Source organism: Syngnathus scovelli, chromosome 14 (genome assembly GCF_024217435.2).
Source record: "Syngnathus scovelli strain Florida chromosome 14, RoL_Ssco_1.2, whole genome shotgun sequence".
NCBI classification, from domain to species: domain Eukaryota; kingdom Metazoa; phylum Chordata; class Actinopteri; order Syngnathiformes; family Syngnathidae; genus Syngnathus; species Syngnathus scovelli.
In genome coordinates, this window is record NC_090860.1 from 6,690,807 (window position 1) to 6,704,771 (window position 13,965).

Genomic DNA, 13,965 nt, shown 5'->3' on the forward strand with positions numbered 1-13,965 from the left:
CAGTCGGGACTTTGTTCGAGAGACATGTTCTCTTCGAGTACAAAAACGATATTAACGAAGCGTTGATTTCATTCACCTTGTCAGGTTACAAAGGAACATTTTGTAAAAGAAAATGTTGAGTTATGTTTTTATGCTGATTAAAACAATCAGGCATGCTGAGTTAAAAATTTGCAGGATTTAACAAATTCCAATGATTAGCTTTTGCAAATAGATTGAACTCATCGACAGCTAGTGGCAACTTGCTTGTTTGTGCAGTCACAACTGAGAAGTGAAAGAGAGAGGTGTGTGCGACTCCCAAAAGATCAGTGCTAGCAAAATTTGCAAAGCTAGCCTGGTTAAGAAGATTTTAGCTTTTTTTTAATGTTCAAACCATAACATACTAAAAACCTACAGTATGGGTGGGATTTGGATAAGGATTTTGAGATGGAAGGGTTGGGGGGGCGTTGTAAGGGGACGGCTAGAGGAAGCGAGTTAGCCTCGGATGGGCGAGAGTGAAACCCGAGCATGATTGAGTTAGTAGTGGGAAAGGAGACGGACAGGAGCCTTCGAGCCGGGCAGGGCCAGTCGGATGGCCAAGTTGTGTATACAAGGCCCGCCTCTTGTCATGCCGCCCTGTTGGCCTGTCGCAATGCTGATGGAGTTATCTGGCCCGCTCCTGAAGAGGCCTTGTCATCTTGTTGTATACACAAGAGCAGCCAGCCGCCATTAGTCTGTGTGTACGCTTGCGCGGTGCCAGCCACATTACTCAGCCGCCCGCCACCGGTTCCTTGTTGGTGGAAATGTACTCACGCCGTCCTCCTCATTCTTCCCAAGATGAAGGTTATACAAACATGGTTGGAAATCAGGTCTTGGCAGGCAAAGCGAGGACCTTTCCGGGATCTGACACGGCCAATAAAAGTGATACTGTAGCTTCGGTAAGACTTGCGATACGAGTGACCTAACGCGAGTTTTGTCAAGACGGATGATTTAACTTTTTTTTTTTTTTAATAAAAAATTAGATTGCATTGTGTTATAGTTATAGTGACAGGAAACTCATTTGGTATCGGCGCCCATAATCGGCCTAGTCATCATTTTGACAGTTGGATTTTTCAGTCGAAAAACTAAGTCAAATGTGTGTTTCAACTAAAGCTTGCTTGCAAAATAATTTGGAACACAGCGTCCACGCTGCAGTTCCTTGTATTGTTTCAGACAGATGACAAGGAGGGAAAACATTCTGCAAGAAATCGGTCCAAAGCCAACAAAGACACAAAAGTGGCTTTACAGACAGAAGCCCTAAACATTTAATCCTCCGTGAAAACAGCTAAGGAAAAATCCGCCCTAAATCATTTTGAGGCTGCGAAAAAAAAAAAAAAGCCTTGGCAACGGCTCCTTGCGCTTTTCTCTCCGCTTCATTGTTTGGTTGTATATTTTCCCCGTGTTCCAGCGGCCCGGCCAAAATATCACACAAGTCAGGTCCCGCGGAACATCTTCCATCCAGCGCCGCAATAAAATTGAACAAAAAAGATGGCTGCCAAGTTTACGAAGAAACGTTTTCGGCTAGTTTACGACGTCCAACCTCCCGGCCTGAAGAGCAAAAAGTTGCCTCCAGATGGATTCCCGACAGACCTGAACAGAAACGCACTAAAAAAGCAGAACAAAAAACAAAAAAAGAAACGCAGGGTTTGATTCTTGTCAAAAATTCAGAGCCTTTTGTATGTTTGGATTGAGCCGTGTAATAAAATATTTGGTTCGTGAAACTAGCGAGACTTGTTTCTCAGCAGGGAAAAATGATTCCCACTTGAAATCTTATTTGGAATTCAACCTGCGAAGCGGCCGTTAGGGAAACTTTTGGGTCTGCTGATCGGGGGAGAAAAAAAAAAAAAAGCTACAGAACATCTATGAGGATAGCATGGCTATAATATCGCCCAAAAGAGAGAGAGCAAAGGTCAACGATTCGTATGAGTTTACTTCCTTCTTCTCAAAGAGCTTCGTTTGGGTCATCCGCCATTTGGAGGCGAGCGCCAAAGCGAAGCTGGCGGGCTTGACTAAGCTCATTTCCCTGTTCTTTCCCAAAAGATTAGGAACGGCAGATGAGGACAAATGCATGTGAAGTGAGGGGAGGGAGGGGGAGGGGCTGGTGGAAAGAAATTAGAGCAGGAGGAAGTGGCCAAAGGATGCAATGATTTCATTCATTTTACAGTCATAAACGTGGAGCAATCCTGGCCAAATGTTGAGCATGATGACTGCAAACAAGGCCGGTGTTTCACATGCTCGGAGGCAAGCTCCCAAATAAATGCAGCAGCAATTTATTTTTTTTAGGGCGGGGTACTTTTATTTATAAAAATATCCCTCTTGTAATATGAACATATTTTTACTCATACCCTTGTCTAGATTAATTTTTGTGCATATTTTCGGACATCCCCTAATTCTTTGTGGATTATGACAGCCGCTAATCTTCTCTGTCGATCCCTCGCTAAGTAAACAACAATTTCACGGCCACTTGGACTCAGGTTGTGTCGACGTCTAATTGGTGGCAGGGACATCTCGGCCAGCGCAGCGGCGAAGACGCATAGTGGACGGACGAGGGTCCGGAGGACAACGGTCTGAACGGTGCGCTGCAGGCTCTCAGCATTCTTTGCTCCAATTTGCTCTAATTAGCATCAACCGCGGGCACATCCATCATGCTCCTCAAGAAACATAAACAAAGTGTCAGCTCTAGCGTAACAAACCGGTCGCCCGGCTACTTAGTGCAAATTATTCTTACATAAAAACTCAAGCGAGTCCTCAAGCAAAACACAGATTTCCCGCCATCCCAAAAAAAAAAAACAACAAAAAAAAAAACACACTTCCCCCTGCAGGCCATCTGGGGAAATGGCGCTCAAATGAAATTGAAGACATGTGTTGGAGTCTCAAGTGTATCGCAGTCGGGATTTGCGGTGGTTGCTTCATAGGATTGCGTAAGGCGTTCAAAATTTGTCATTAAATACGTATGACTTTACCAAAACTGACTAGACATAATTTTCAGCAATTATCACAGCAAGCTTGGCACCCATGTCACTCACCAGACCAAGCACCGCCTTTTAAAGCCATACACACTCAAAAGTCACAGATACTACAATAGCACGTCAAGGATGGTATCTCTCTGCCACACTGTTTCAAAAGAAGGTGCACTTAATTTCCTGACCCAAACGTCCAGGAATAACAATAATTTGATGCGTAGGTTACCACAGATTCGCTGCCACAAACTATCAGACCATACAATTTAATTACCCGCCCCCGAAGTCAAATCATCCAAAATCCTTCAGAGACCTCAATGGATGTTTTAACCGAGAGTCACGCGGAGGCGTTATTCCAATCAGGAGAATTCTCCCCAAACCTTCCAATGATGTCACTGTGTTTGTTCATTATGGATTCTTGTCAGGAGTCCAAAATTTGATTCACTTTCATGTGAAAAAAAATGCCCCAAAAAGTTTCCCACAAAGCTCAGTTTGATTTTACCAAGCTGTTTTTCCAGCCCGTTTCCTCGCTGATGGGTATCGCTCACAAGCCGTTAAACTCCCGAAGGGACTAAAGTGTCACTCAAAAACTCTCTAATCCAATGCCGCGTAATCGCAAAATCGACACAAAGACTCTCACGCTTGGCATTGTAGACCCGCTTGTGGTCTTAAAAGGTCGGTCTAAAAGTGGGAACTTTGTAGTCCACATGTTATGAATGTACTATGGCTAGAATGTGCATATCTTTTCAGTGTATAGTTTTTAAGTGTAATTTTAAAAATTATTATTGTTTTTAAATCAAACATATTTCTGTTGAATTGAAATTTGAATTTGGGAAAGTTTTGCCAAGTCTTCGATAGTTCTATGCAGAATGTTTTGCAGGAAATCCATCGTATTATTAATTATTTTATTGCTTGCATTTTTTCAAATAAGATCAATAAATATATGGAAAAATCTACTTGCATTAAATGAAACTTTTTTTATACAGTTTCTAGTTCTTGTATACAGTTTAAAAATGTGCAATCTAAATTAAATTCTAGAATCCACTTTTTCAAAGTACATTAATCAAGGCATACTACTCAGAATCAAATTCAGTGTTATTGAATCAATTTTGTAAATTGTGAATTGTTCTGTACATTTTCTATTATAATATAAAAATGTAATTAATGTAATAAAAGATCACAAAACAGAAATAACTATACTGACTTAGATAGTTTTGCAAATCTTTCATTTCCATTGATATCTCAATATTATTATAATGAACATAAATCTGAAAAAATAAACTGCTACCAGGATGAATATTGCAGGACATGTTTTTTTTGTATTTCATTATTGAATGAAAATAAATACATTTATATCCACTTGTAGATTATTTTGCACTATAGTAAATCAAATTACTGGTTGATGCATTTTTAAAATCTATTTAAATGTAACATTGATCGAATCAACGTTAGTAACGAAAACTGTTCAGTCTACATTAACTTGTGTCCAATGTTCTGGCTTTTCATAATTTCCCACTCGTGATCATATTTAACATGTTCTATCTGTCGCCACGTGACGATAGTGTGATCCTTCCAGTGGTGGTCCAGTAAAGTCCAGTAAATCACTCCCTCTGCTGAAAAAAAAAAAAAAAAAAGTTGTGCTGCTCATCTGGCAAAAGTTCCACAGGCCCGAATCATCAAGAGAAAGGGGGGAGGGGGGGGGGGGCGCTCCCCCACCTACCCACCCCACGACAACCGCCTCCCCCTTCGGAACCGACCAGGATGTTTGGGTTAGAAAATGACTGCTGCTGCTGCTGCTGGTCCCTTGGCTCCCTTTCGCTAATTGGCCCGAGGGTAATTACCTTGTCTCCTCTCCACTTAAGTACAAATCGGAGCTGCAGTGTTATTGTATCGGGTGGGCCAAAAATTCGCATGACTAATAGTCACGAGCGAGGCAATAATAACCGAGACTGTGGCGAATTATACACCTTAACGACAAAGTCAAGAAAATGACAGAATATTGTTGGATGGCCAACCCCCCAAAAAGTCATGTGGGATCCTTTTCATTCCACACCCCTCAAAAAAAGTGTCTTGGAAATCCGCTAAGTAGTTTTAACATCAACAAAGAAATTCTTGATTTATCAACTCAAATACTGACACCCACGTCATTCACCAGTTCAGGCTAAACTTTTTAAAGCCACACACACACAAAGACACAACAAATATGCGGAATGTGAGGATGGCGACCCCAAATGGACAAAAGTAATACCTGCAACGTTTTGTAGCAAAATCCATTTGAATGCAATTACTTGATGATTGATGAGATAACCGCGATACTAAAAATACATGTGCAGGCGGCGCCCGCGGGCACCATCAACACTCCCATTGAGTTCACGCCAGTCGCATTTAAAGCCAGGCGTGTCGTTTTTCATCTGTTTTGGGGATGAATCTTCGCGGACTTCAGACTTTCCCTTTGGGTGATGTACGTCAGAGTGTAACGCTTCATGTAGCGTTATGAAAGCCACCCGAGGGTCCGGCAAAGACCAGAACACCAACGCAGGCCCGCCGAGGGTTTCGTCTTGTGTGGCGAGAGCAAAGACAACGCAGAGAGAGAAAAATATAAAAATAAAAAAAGGCTGCCACGGATCTTGTTTCTGAACGTTGCTATGGAAACAATGGTGCGTTTTCTTATCGTAAAATCCGGTGATTACAGAGTGCTTACAACTTAACCTTCCTCCGACCCGCTCGTGCTGGAGCGGCTTCAAAGGCCGCAGAATGGGCCCGTGTGTGGTCTTGGTTTCACTCGGCGTGAACGCTCGGTAGAAAACGCAGCGAGCGAGCGAGCGCCGGTTAGTCACTGCTTGGACGTCGCTGTGAAGAGTTTTTAAGAAGCGAAGTTCTGGAAAGGTTTCATTGAGGGGGGCGGGGTTTGGAAGTCTCTCAGAATAAATGTCTGCAGCGAGGCTAATATTTATTCCTTTTTTTTTTTACATTTCCATTGACATTTGTGGCAAACAGATGTTGGAGCGGCTCCTCGCTTTTTAAACGGCACATCGGGGGTGTTGAAAGAAGCCGTGCAGCGCATCAGGAAAGTTATCCATCTCAGAGTTACCCTAAAACCCAACATCATCATCGAATTTACCGCTCAGGGTGCTACTGGGACCAGCGGAAACGCTTAGCGCGATATATCAGCGCTACGATAATTATCTTCCTGACATATTTGGATCACATGCGCCTCTAAGGGCAAAAACATTTGAATCTGCATTAAATAGCTATGCGGCAAATGGCTGCCAATATTTGACAGGGGGGAAGGGGAGGGGGTGGACTGTGTACGACAAGTCGCAGATGTTTCGAACCTCAGCGAGAGAAATTAAAACCAAAATTAGCATTTGTGCTGGAGTTTATATTTAACGCATGTGAGAAAAATCTGTCCTTGGACGTTTGACGCGTATCATTTTTGTCCTAAAAATGAACTTTACAAGTCACAGCGTTTATGAATGGAACAAATCCTTCTGTCCGTGGGACAGAAACATGTTTTCACATTCGAGTTAAATAAATCCTTGACTTTTTTAATTTAGAATTAAATTTAAGGCCAACTCCCCAATGTTGCCAATGTCCCATGCAGGGGCGTGGGTGTTTTCGGAATTCCGGTCCGATTCCCGAACAACCAGTCCATTTCAGGGCCGGTCGAGTTTGTTATACTTCCAATTTTAATTGAGCTCTTATTGTTCAACATTTCAATGCCAATGTTCGATACTCTTGAGAATAAAAAGTTATTTGCACGTAAAAAAATGACCATACTTGATTTAAGATGCTCTATCGGCATAAAAAAAATACCGTTTTTGGAATATTAATCAATAAATATTGAAGGTGAACTGCTATATTGAAGCTAATAGTTACTTAGCATTTTCATACTATTTGGCCGGTTGATAAGATCATTTGAGGTCTGAAACCCAACACCACATTTTAACGCATTTTCAACATTCCCCTAACGCGACCTTCCATTCAGTTTCTCACGGGCTACTCGTCTTCGCCTGGATGGTGCGCCGCCAGCGTGTTCTCCGCTATGTCATCCACTTGACCGCGGGAGATCCGAAATAATCCAAAGTGTCTATAAATTTGAGCCTCCCTAATTGAAGCCTTGAGCGTGGCCACCGGGCAAGAGAGAAAGAAAAGATTCTCCCGCGGGACCCACGCAAGACAAATGACTTTATGACGTTCATCTTGATAGAGTTATCCCAAAAGTGGGCGGGCGTGCTTCCAGAACGGGCACAGCTACTGAGGAGAGGCTTCCAGTCTGTGTGTGTGTGTTTTTGTGTGTGTGTGTGTGTGTGTGTCTCATCCAGAACCCCGTAGAACACACGCATACAGACGGAAACTGCCATGTCATTCCGGGCTTTTCGTTTGTCCCTTCGCCTTATTGACACTACTTATTATGTTTATTTATACGTCGGCGCGCAGCACGCCGCCTTTGTAATTAGCGTATGTGAACTCTTAGCCGACGCCGGATCGAGTTGCGTTGAACGGTTCCTTCAGCTTGAGCGGAGAGGTTCGGGAGAGAGCGTCGGAAGGGTCGTAGGCGGCGGCGGCCTGGTCGCCACGTGAGGGGCGCGGGGTTAAACTGCCAATTCGGGAGTTTTCAGCGCTCATGAGGAACAAGCTGCCGGAGAATAAGCAGCCACCACTTCTGACACTTGAAGCCTCAACTAACCAAAAATACAAAGAGAAAATTGTAGTATTTCATTACATTGCATATGCCTGCTTTGCGCAAACAAGTGCAATGTCAGTACCAGGTTTAGAATAGTTTGGGACCTTTCATTGTAGTTTATTTGGATTTGACTTTTTTTTTTTTTTTTTTTTTTTTAGTTCTAAGTAGTGATGGGGAAGAGTCTAAAGGGGTCTAAAGGTCGACGGCAATGCCAACCTTACATTAAAGTACTGGTATTTCAGTGTGGCTGTACCAGTAATGAGCGCCCTCTTGTGGCCGTTTTACAAACAGGCCGTAGAAATTAGAAGAACAGAAAATTGCCAATAATTTTGTGCGATTTTAAGGGAAATTGCTCTATTGGGATATGTAAGTCTATAAAGTGATCTGTTTTTCGGGGGTGATATTTTATGTATCAAATGTATTAGAGCGGTATCGGTACTTGGTATCGATATCTACTAGAGAATGAAGTACTCGTAATGGTGACGCTACATACATTTGAGTGACTGGCTTTTGCCGTACCGGGTCTTGTTGAATGAGCGCTAAAACCAGGCCAAGCACTCTCCGGCAAATAAACATTCACCGGACTGGACTCCATGACGCCGCCTCACTGCTGACATGAATCATCAATTTGAAAAAAGATGACACACAGAACGTCTCTCGCTAAACTGAGATGTTTTCATCATGTCCGGCGTGACAAGCAAGAAGACCCAGTAGTGGTCCGTGTAATGATCTCAGAATGAAAAGAAACAGATGTTCCCATGCGCGCCCTCGTGCACAGAGCAGGTTTCATTCAAAGAGTCAACGTCCTTATCGGCCACGCCAGTCGTAAGTTACTGTACTTTATCATCACGGGATCCATCTGTAGCAGATTCACTTTTAAAAGCAAGTGAACTGAGAGAGAGGGGCGTTTTCTGTCAGCTCACAGGCTCATTGGACCGAGAGTCTGTCAATAAATAAAATAGGCCTTGGTATGTTTTAGATTTTGCTGACACTAATGGCTGTCAGGTAAGAATCAAGTGCGTCTTTACATGCTTCACTTTGAAGTGCGCGAGCGCTCAGTTGACACGATGCCGCTGGGAGCAACTTCAAGACGGACTGATACTGAACCCGACGCACACTTGTACGCTGTGGAAAAATACATTTGAATGTTTATTATTTTTTTAATGTTATTTTTTTGTTTAATGCCTTGTAAACAATTCATAAAAATTCGATTGAAATATCTTCAAATGCCAGGATTGTAATGTATATATTTTTTGTTATTACATTTTAAAAGTACTTCGATTTTATAAAATTATAGTTGTTGGACAAATATGTTAAAATAACCTTAATTTACTGTACTTTATGATTCATGTTGATCAATCTGAGAATGATAAAAATCAATATGAAATTACATATAGCGGCCAAAGCTCGAAATAAATATAAATTAAATCCGGTCATTTCTAATCAGCTTCACACAGAGGCCAGAACAAACAGATAGCATATTTTATCCTTTTTAGGCTTCTATTTAATGAAGTCATGCGTGTTCATTTGTTGAACATTCTCTGCTAATTTCTGACGACAACGATTGTTCACATTTCCCCGGGAACTCGTAATGAGATGATAAATCTTGCAGGTTTATTATTGCACATGCAATGAGCGCTTACTCCAATAACAAGCCGCTTGTGATGAGGGACTCTGATGAAGGTGAGTGGGGGCCGGGTGCAGCACCATATCGGCCATTTTTAGCCAGGCCTCAACAGAACTATACGTGCATCTGTCAAAAGATGGACAAAATATTGTGTATACACGTCCTCTCCATCATCATTATTATGAAGAGGATATAGTGGTCCCCGGTTCAGATTAAGAAAAAAAAAAAAAAATCAACCTGGCTTCCAAAATATGAGGTCATCACTGCGCACATCTGTCTCCAACATGTCCGCCGGGAGTTCAATCACGGCCGAGCCAAACACGCACACGATTGTTTCTGGAAATAAATATTAGCCCTAATTCGCCCTGTGATTGGTGCTCGGTGCTTCCTGGCAGTTGAGGGTAACACACACGCACATACACACACACACACACGCACACACACACACACACGTGCGCGCACGCACACATTCTAGGGCTGAGGGATGATCCAGATTAATCAATTATTTTAAATGTTTTTGTCAGAATTATTTTGGATTTTTGAAGTCGATTTTTCGTAGTGTACGGTACACACACAAACAACACGGCAGTGAACAAAGATTACTTTGTTTACAAAAGCATTCCCTTCAGCTAATCAAGTAATTTCGACTTTTCAGACACCATTATTGTTGTTGTTCTCGTTGTTCTTATTAAAGCGAGCCCCTCTAGTGAGTTTTTCCTCCAAAAAGTGATGAATAAGCTTTATTTCTAAAGAAATGATGCCGAGACATGATTTACCGCGAAATGAAAAGTGAACCTGCTGGCAACGGGCAATTTGACGGCTCATTTCATGATGCTAAATCTTTACATATTTAAAAATGTTAATTTATTCAGGATCCCGTTACGTATGTTAAACTCCAGACTTCAGAAGCAATTCTACGCTATGTTAGGTTTAGCGCTGGAAGCTTTTCAAGACCCTGCGACAAATAAGAGCACTTGTTTTGTTTTAACAAGTACACGGCTGTGATATCACCAGGATGTTATTATGAGCGTGTCCCAAAGCATCGAACCTCTACAAAACAGCAAATTCGACTGCACCAAAATTTGCGCTGTGAATCTACCACCACCTTATGGACATTTGGGGAATGAAGTCAAGTACATTAAAAAAAAAAAAAAAAAAAAAAAAAACGCCTTTACAATTTACATACATAACTATCACGAAGAAACGTATAAAAAGCAAAGAGACACTTTGGCCAATATACACACACATACACACACACACGCGCGCACACGCACGCACACACACACACAAAGTAATCCCTCGTTTATCGCGGATAATTGGTTCCAAAAACCACTCGCGATAAGTGAAATCCGCGAAGTACGGTCACCAACAAGAAGTACTGGGCAGGCTAACGAGTTAGCGGAAAGATGCTGATTCGCGATAGTGCTAACACGCGAAAACGGACTTCTAAAGGAATGTAAACGAACATTTGGAGCAATACTACATTGTCCTAAAGGGTAGACACGTTTCCTCAATTTAGAAGTTTTATTCTGACTTTTAAATGTTTTTTTAATTTGGAAAAAAATCCACGATGAAGTGAAGACGCAATAAACGAAACGCGAAGTAGCAAGGGATCAATATATATATATATATATATATATATATATATATATATATATATATATATTTTTTTTTTTTTTTTTTTTTTTGTAAAAGTCAACTAAAAGAGGACTGCTCTCATATGCAGGTACCAAAGCCTTTTGAATACATTTCTTGCTACATTACATACAAGGGATAAAAACGAACTTCAAACAAAAGGGTGAAGTCCAAAAAGACGAAGCCAAAGCAACCAAATCACAAAGATGCAACACAATGTACCATTCTTCCTCTTTGAATGACGTTAAAGTAAACCTGGCGTGTAAAATGCTGTAATGCTCTTTGGTAGTTAAGCCTTATAAAATACATAACATCTTTTCATAGTGAAGCCTGCAGATTGTCTTATTATGTCAATACAATGAAGCAGATGAATGCAAAAAAAAAAAAAGAAACAATTGTGCAAGCAAGGAAACAACCACTTTGCAAAACAGGCCTCAAAATGGCCACCACAGGCCCCATTATTATATTATGCAGTCAGCTCACCTGTCCAAGTAGACAAGGTGAGCTACTTTCAAGCTAGAAAAAACTTTTGTTGCTTTAGCAATCTTTTTTCATAGCAAAAGTAAAACAGTAACATTTGTAATGATAATCCTTGCAAGTCATTTCTCATGAAGACACTGAAAGTGACTTAAAACAGGTCAATCATGTTAGCACTGCTAATGCTCACCAAAGGCAACACATATTTGCATTTTTGCTCACTGGATCTGACTTCTTTCCAAGTAGGCCTCTTTGGCAAAGCAACAAAGCAAAAATTCATAAAGCTAAACCGAGCCATAGGGGGCAAGAATATTTCATGGGATCAGCAAAACACTACTTTTTATTATTTTTCACAACCCACCTTTTTTTTAATGCTGATAAATATTATATATATTAATTAATTATAAGCTCGCCCCCTTTAGTTCACTATAGAGCTTTTTTTCAAAGGGAAAACTCAGTATTTGTAGACTTAGCAAAGATAGCAAATTCTATCTGCAAAATGTAAAACGAATCTAATGGCCAAATACAATCAAAAGGCAGTGAGGCTGGTAACAAATTTCATATACACTACTCGGAAAAACCTTGTGAAAAAAAAGGTGAAACGCAAACGTCATTTTTCCTTTCTGTCTTTGCCGCCATCTTGTGGCATTGACAGGAAATTGCGGTACAGTAGATACATTTTTGGTTCTATTGGGCTGAGAGGTGAAACCCAAACTTCATTTTTCCTTTGTCTTTGCCGCCACCTTGTGGCGCAAAGACAGAAGCGCAAATGCGCTACAGTAGATACTTTTTGGGTTCTATTTGCAGCAAGGCTCAGTCCTGCCCAGTTGGTTTATTTTTTAGAAGTTGATCTTTTGTTTTTCTCTTCTCCTTCAGTCAGCTTCCGTTGTTGATGACAGACAGATTTCGCAACACGCCCCAAAAACGGATATAACAGTCAAAGTGGCAGCGAGGCTTTGCTGATAAACGGTGCATTATCTCAGACATGCAGCGCTACTTAACCAACATACTTGCTCTAAAAAGTCATTTAAACTGAACTTTGAAAAAGTCCAAATGAAACAAACAGCAACTAACACGAAAAATGCCAAAGTAAAGTTCTAAGCTTTATTATGCTACTGTCATGCGTGATGACAGTTTGAACTCTGACTTTGTGCCACTGAAAAATGAACCTCAGGGACGTTAACCTTCAATCGTCTTTGTCTGAATGCAGTTCAAGTTTTTGCCCGCTGGGTCGTGAGTGCGTCCATGTACAGTACGCCATTCCTGCAGCAGGATCCCACCCCGCTTTGCTCCAGCTCAGCACGAGCACATGTTTTCAATATCTTAAGATGACCAAGTTGCGCAATATCTTTCTTTAAACAGGCCTTCTGGGAGAAACACGGAATTTTTGTGCGCTGGGTTCAAAAAGAGAGCAAGATGATACACTTATGCTGACGTTCTAGTTGGTTTGGGGCGATGATGGGTTTTTGTTTTTTTGTTTTTATGCTTTTGAAGCCATGTGACTCCTTTTTGTCCTGCAGCCGTAAAACAATGGAACTAAATGTGTGAAGAAATTATAGATTGGTTATGATTAGAATTCCCGCGAAATGATTGCTTAGTTATTTCGTACAAACAAACAAAAGAAATAAAAATGAATATTACTATGTATTCAAGATATCATTGTCCTTATGTGCTTATTTTGTCCTAATGATACTTTCAAATTGCCTGTGTAAATAGCGTTTCCATTAACGAACAGGAAGTAAATAAGTTATGACCTTAACCACGTCTAACAAAGTTTTTCAATTAAACAAATAGCCGCACGCATGCGTGATGACGCTAAAGTGACGTCGGTATACTACAGTTAGGAAACGGAAAAGAACTATCCTGGCTTGGACGCCTCATCTTCGGCACGACGACTCAGACAGCCCCCGCCCTGGGCAATTCTATGATAATTGTGTGCTTTATAAAGTATTAATACTTTGTGATCAAAGCCGACTTGTAATGTCACTCCATGTGCAACAGGTCACGAGCAAGAGCAAAGTCAGCAAAGCCTACTTACGTAATAGTTATGAAAACTTTTGTTAAAAACGCTCCTACCTGCAGAGCCTCCAGCGATAATCTGGTGGGTGGCTTCCCGGACCAAGCCGCGCGGTTTGGGGCTTGTCGTAGTCATGTCGGCTGCTTTCTCCCCCGCTTGAAATGCAAAGGCGAATACGCTCGGCGTTAGCAACTAGCTAGTTAGCTAGGCTATGATCAGGTTTCGCAGCAATGACGTCATAGCCGTCACTTTTTAGCGAGGCACACTAACCTGACTCGTGGATGTGTCGCCTCGCGTGGATCTGCTTTTCGTTTTGCTTCACACTCACTCCCGCACGCAGGGCGGGATGTCGGCCTGTTTGGATTTAGCACCAGAACGCCTCTCGTGTCCTCTTGGACCTCCTTTTGCTGCAAGTTTGGAGTTCAACTTTGGATTCCACCCCCCAGACCCAGTCCCACATCCCCACACCGAACACCAGTGATCAATACTTGACAAATATGACCATAAGATGACACTTGCCACCACTTTTTGTGAATTACTTTTTTTA

General features: G+C 41.6%; 1 protein-coding gene across 1 annotated transcript in view; it reads right to left on the reverse strand.

Moving 5' to 3' along the window:
• The window catches only part of slc25a21 (solute carrier family 25 member 21), a 46,530-nt gene extending 32,887 nt beyond the window's left edge, over positions 1-13,643 (reverse strand). Inside the window, exon 1 of the mRNA XM_049741130.2 lies at positions 13,478-13,643. Within this exon, the coding sequence (XP_049597087.1) occupies positions 13,478-13,553 (76 nt within the window). The 5' untranslated portion in view covers positions 13,554-13,643. The remainder of the gene's footprint in view (positions 1-13,477) is intronic.
• Between the last annotated feature and the right edge of the window lie 322 nt (positions 13,644-13,965).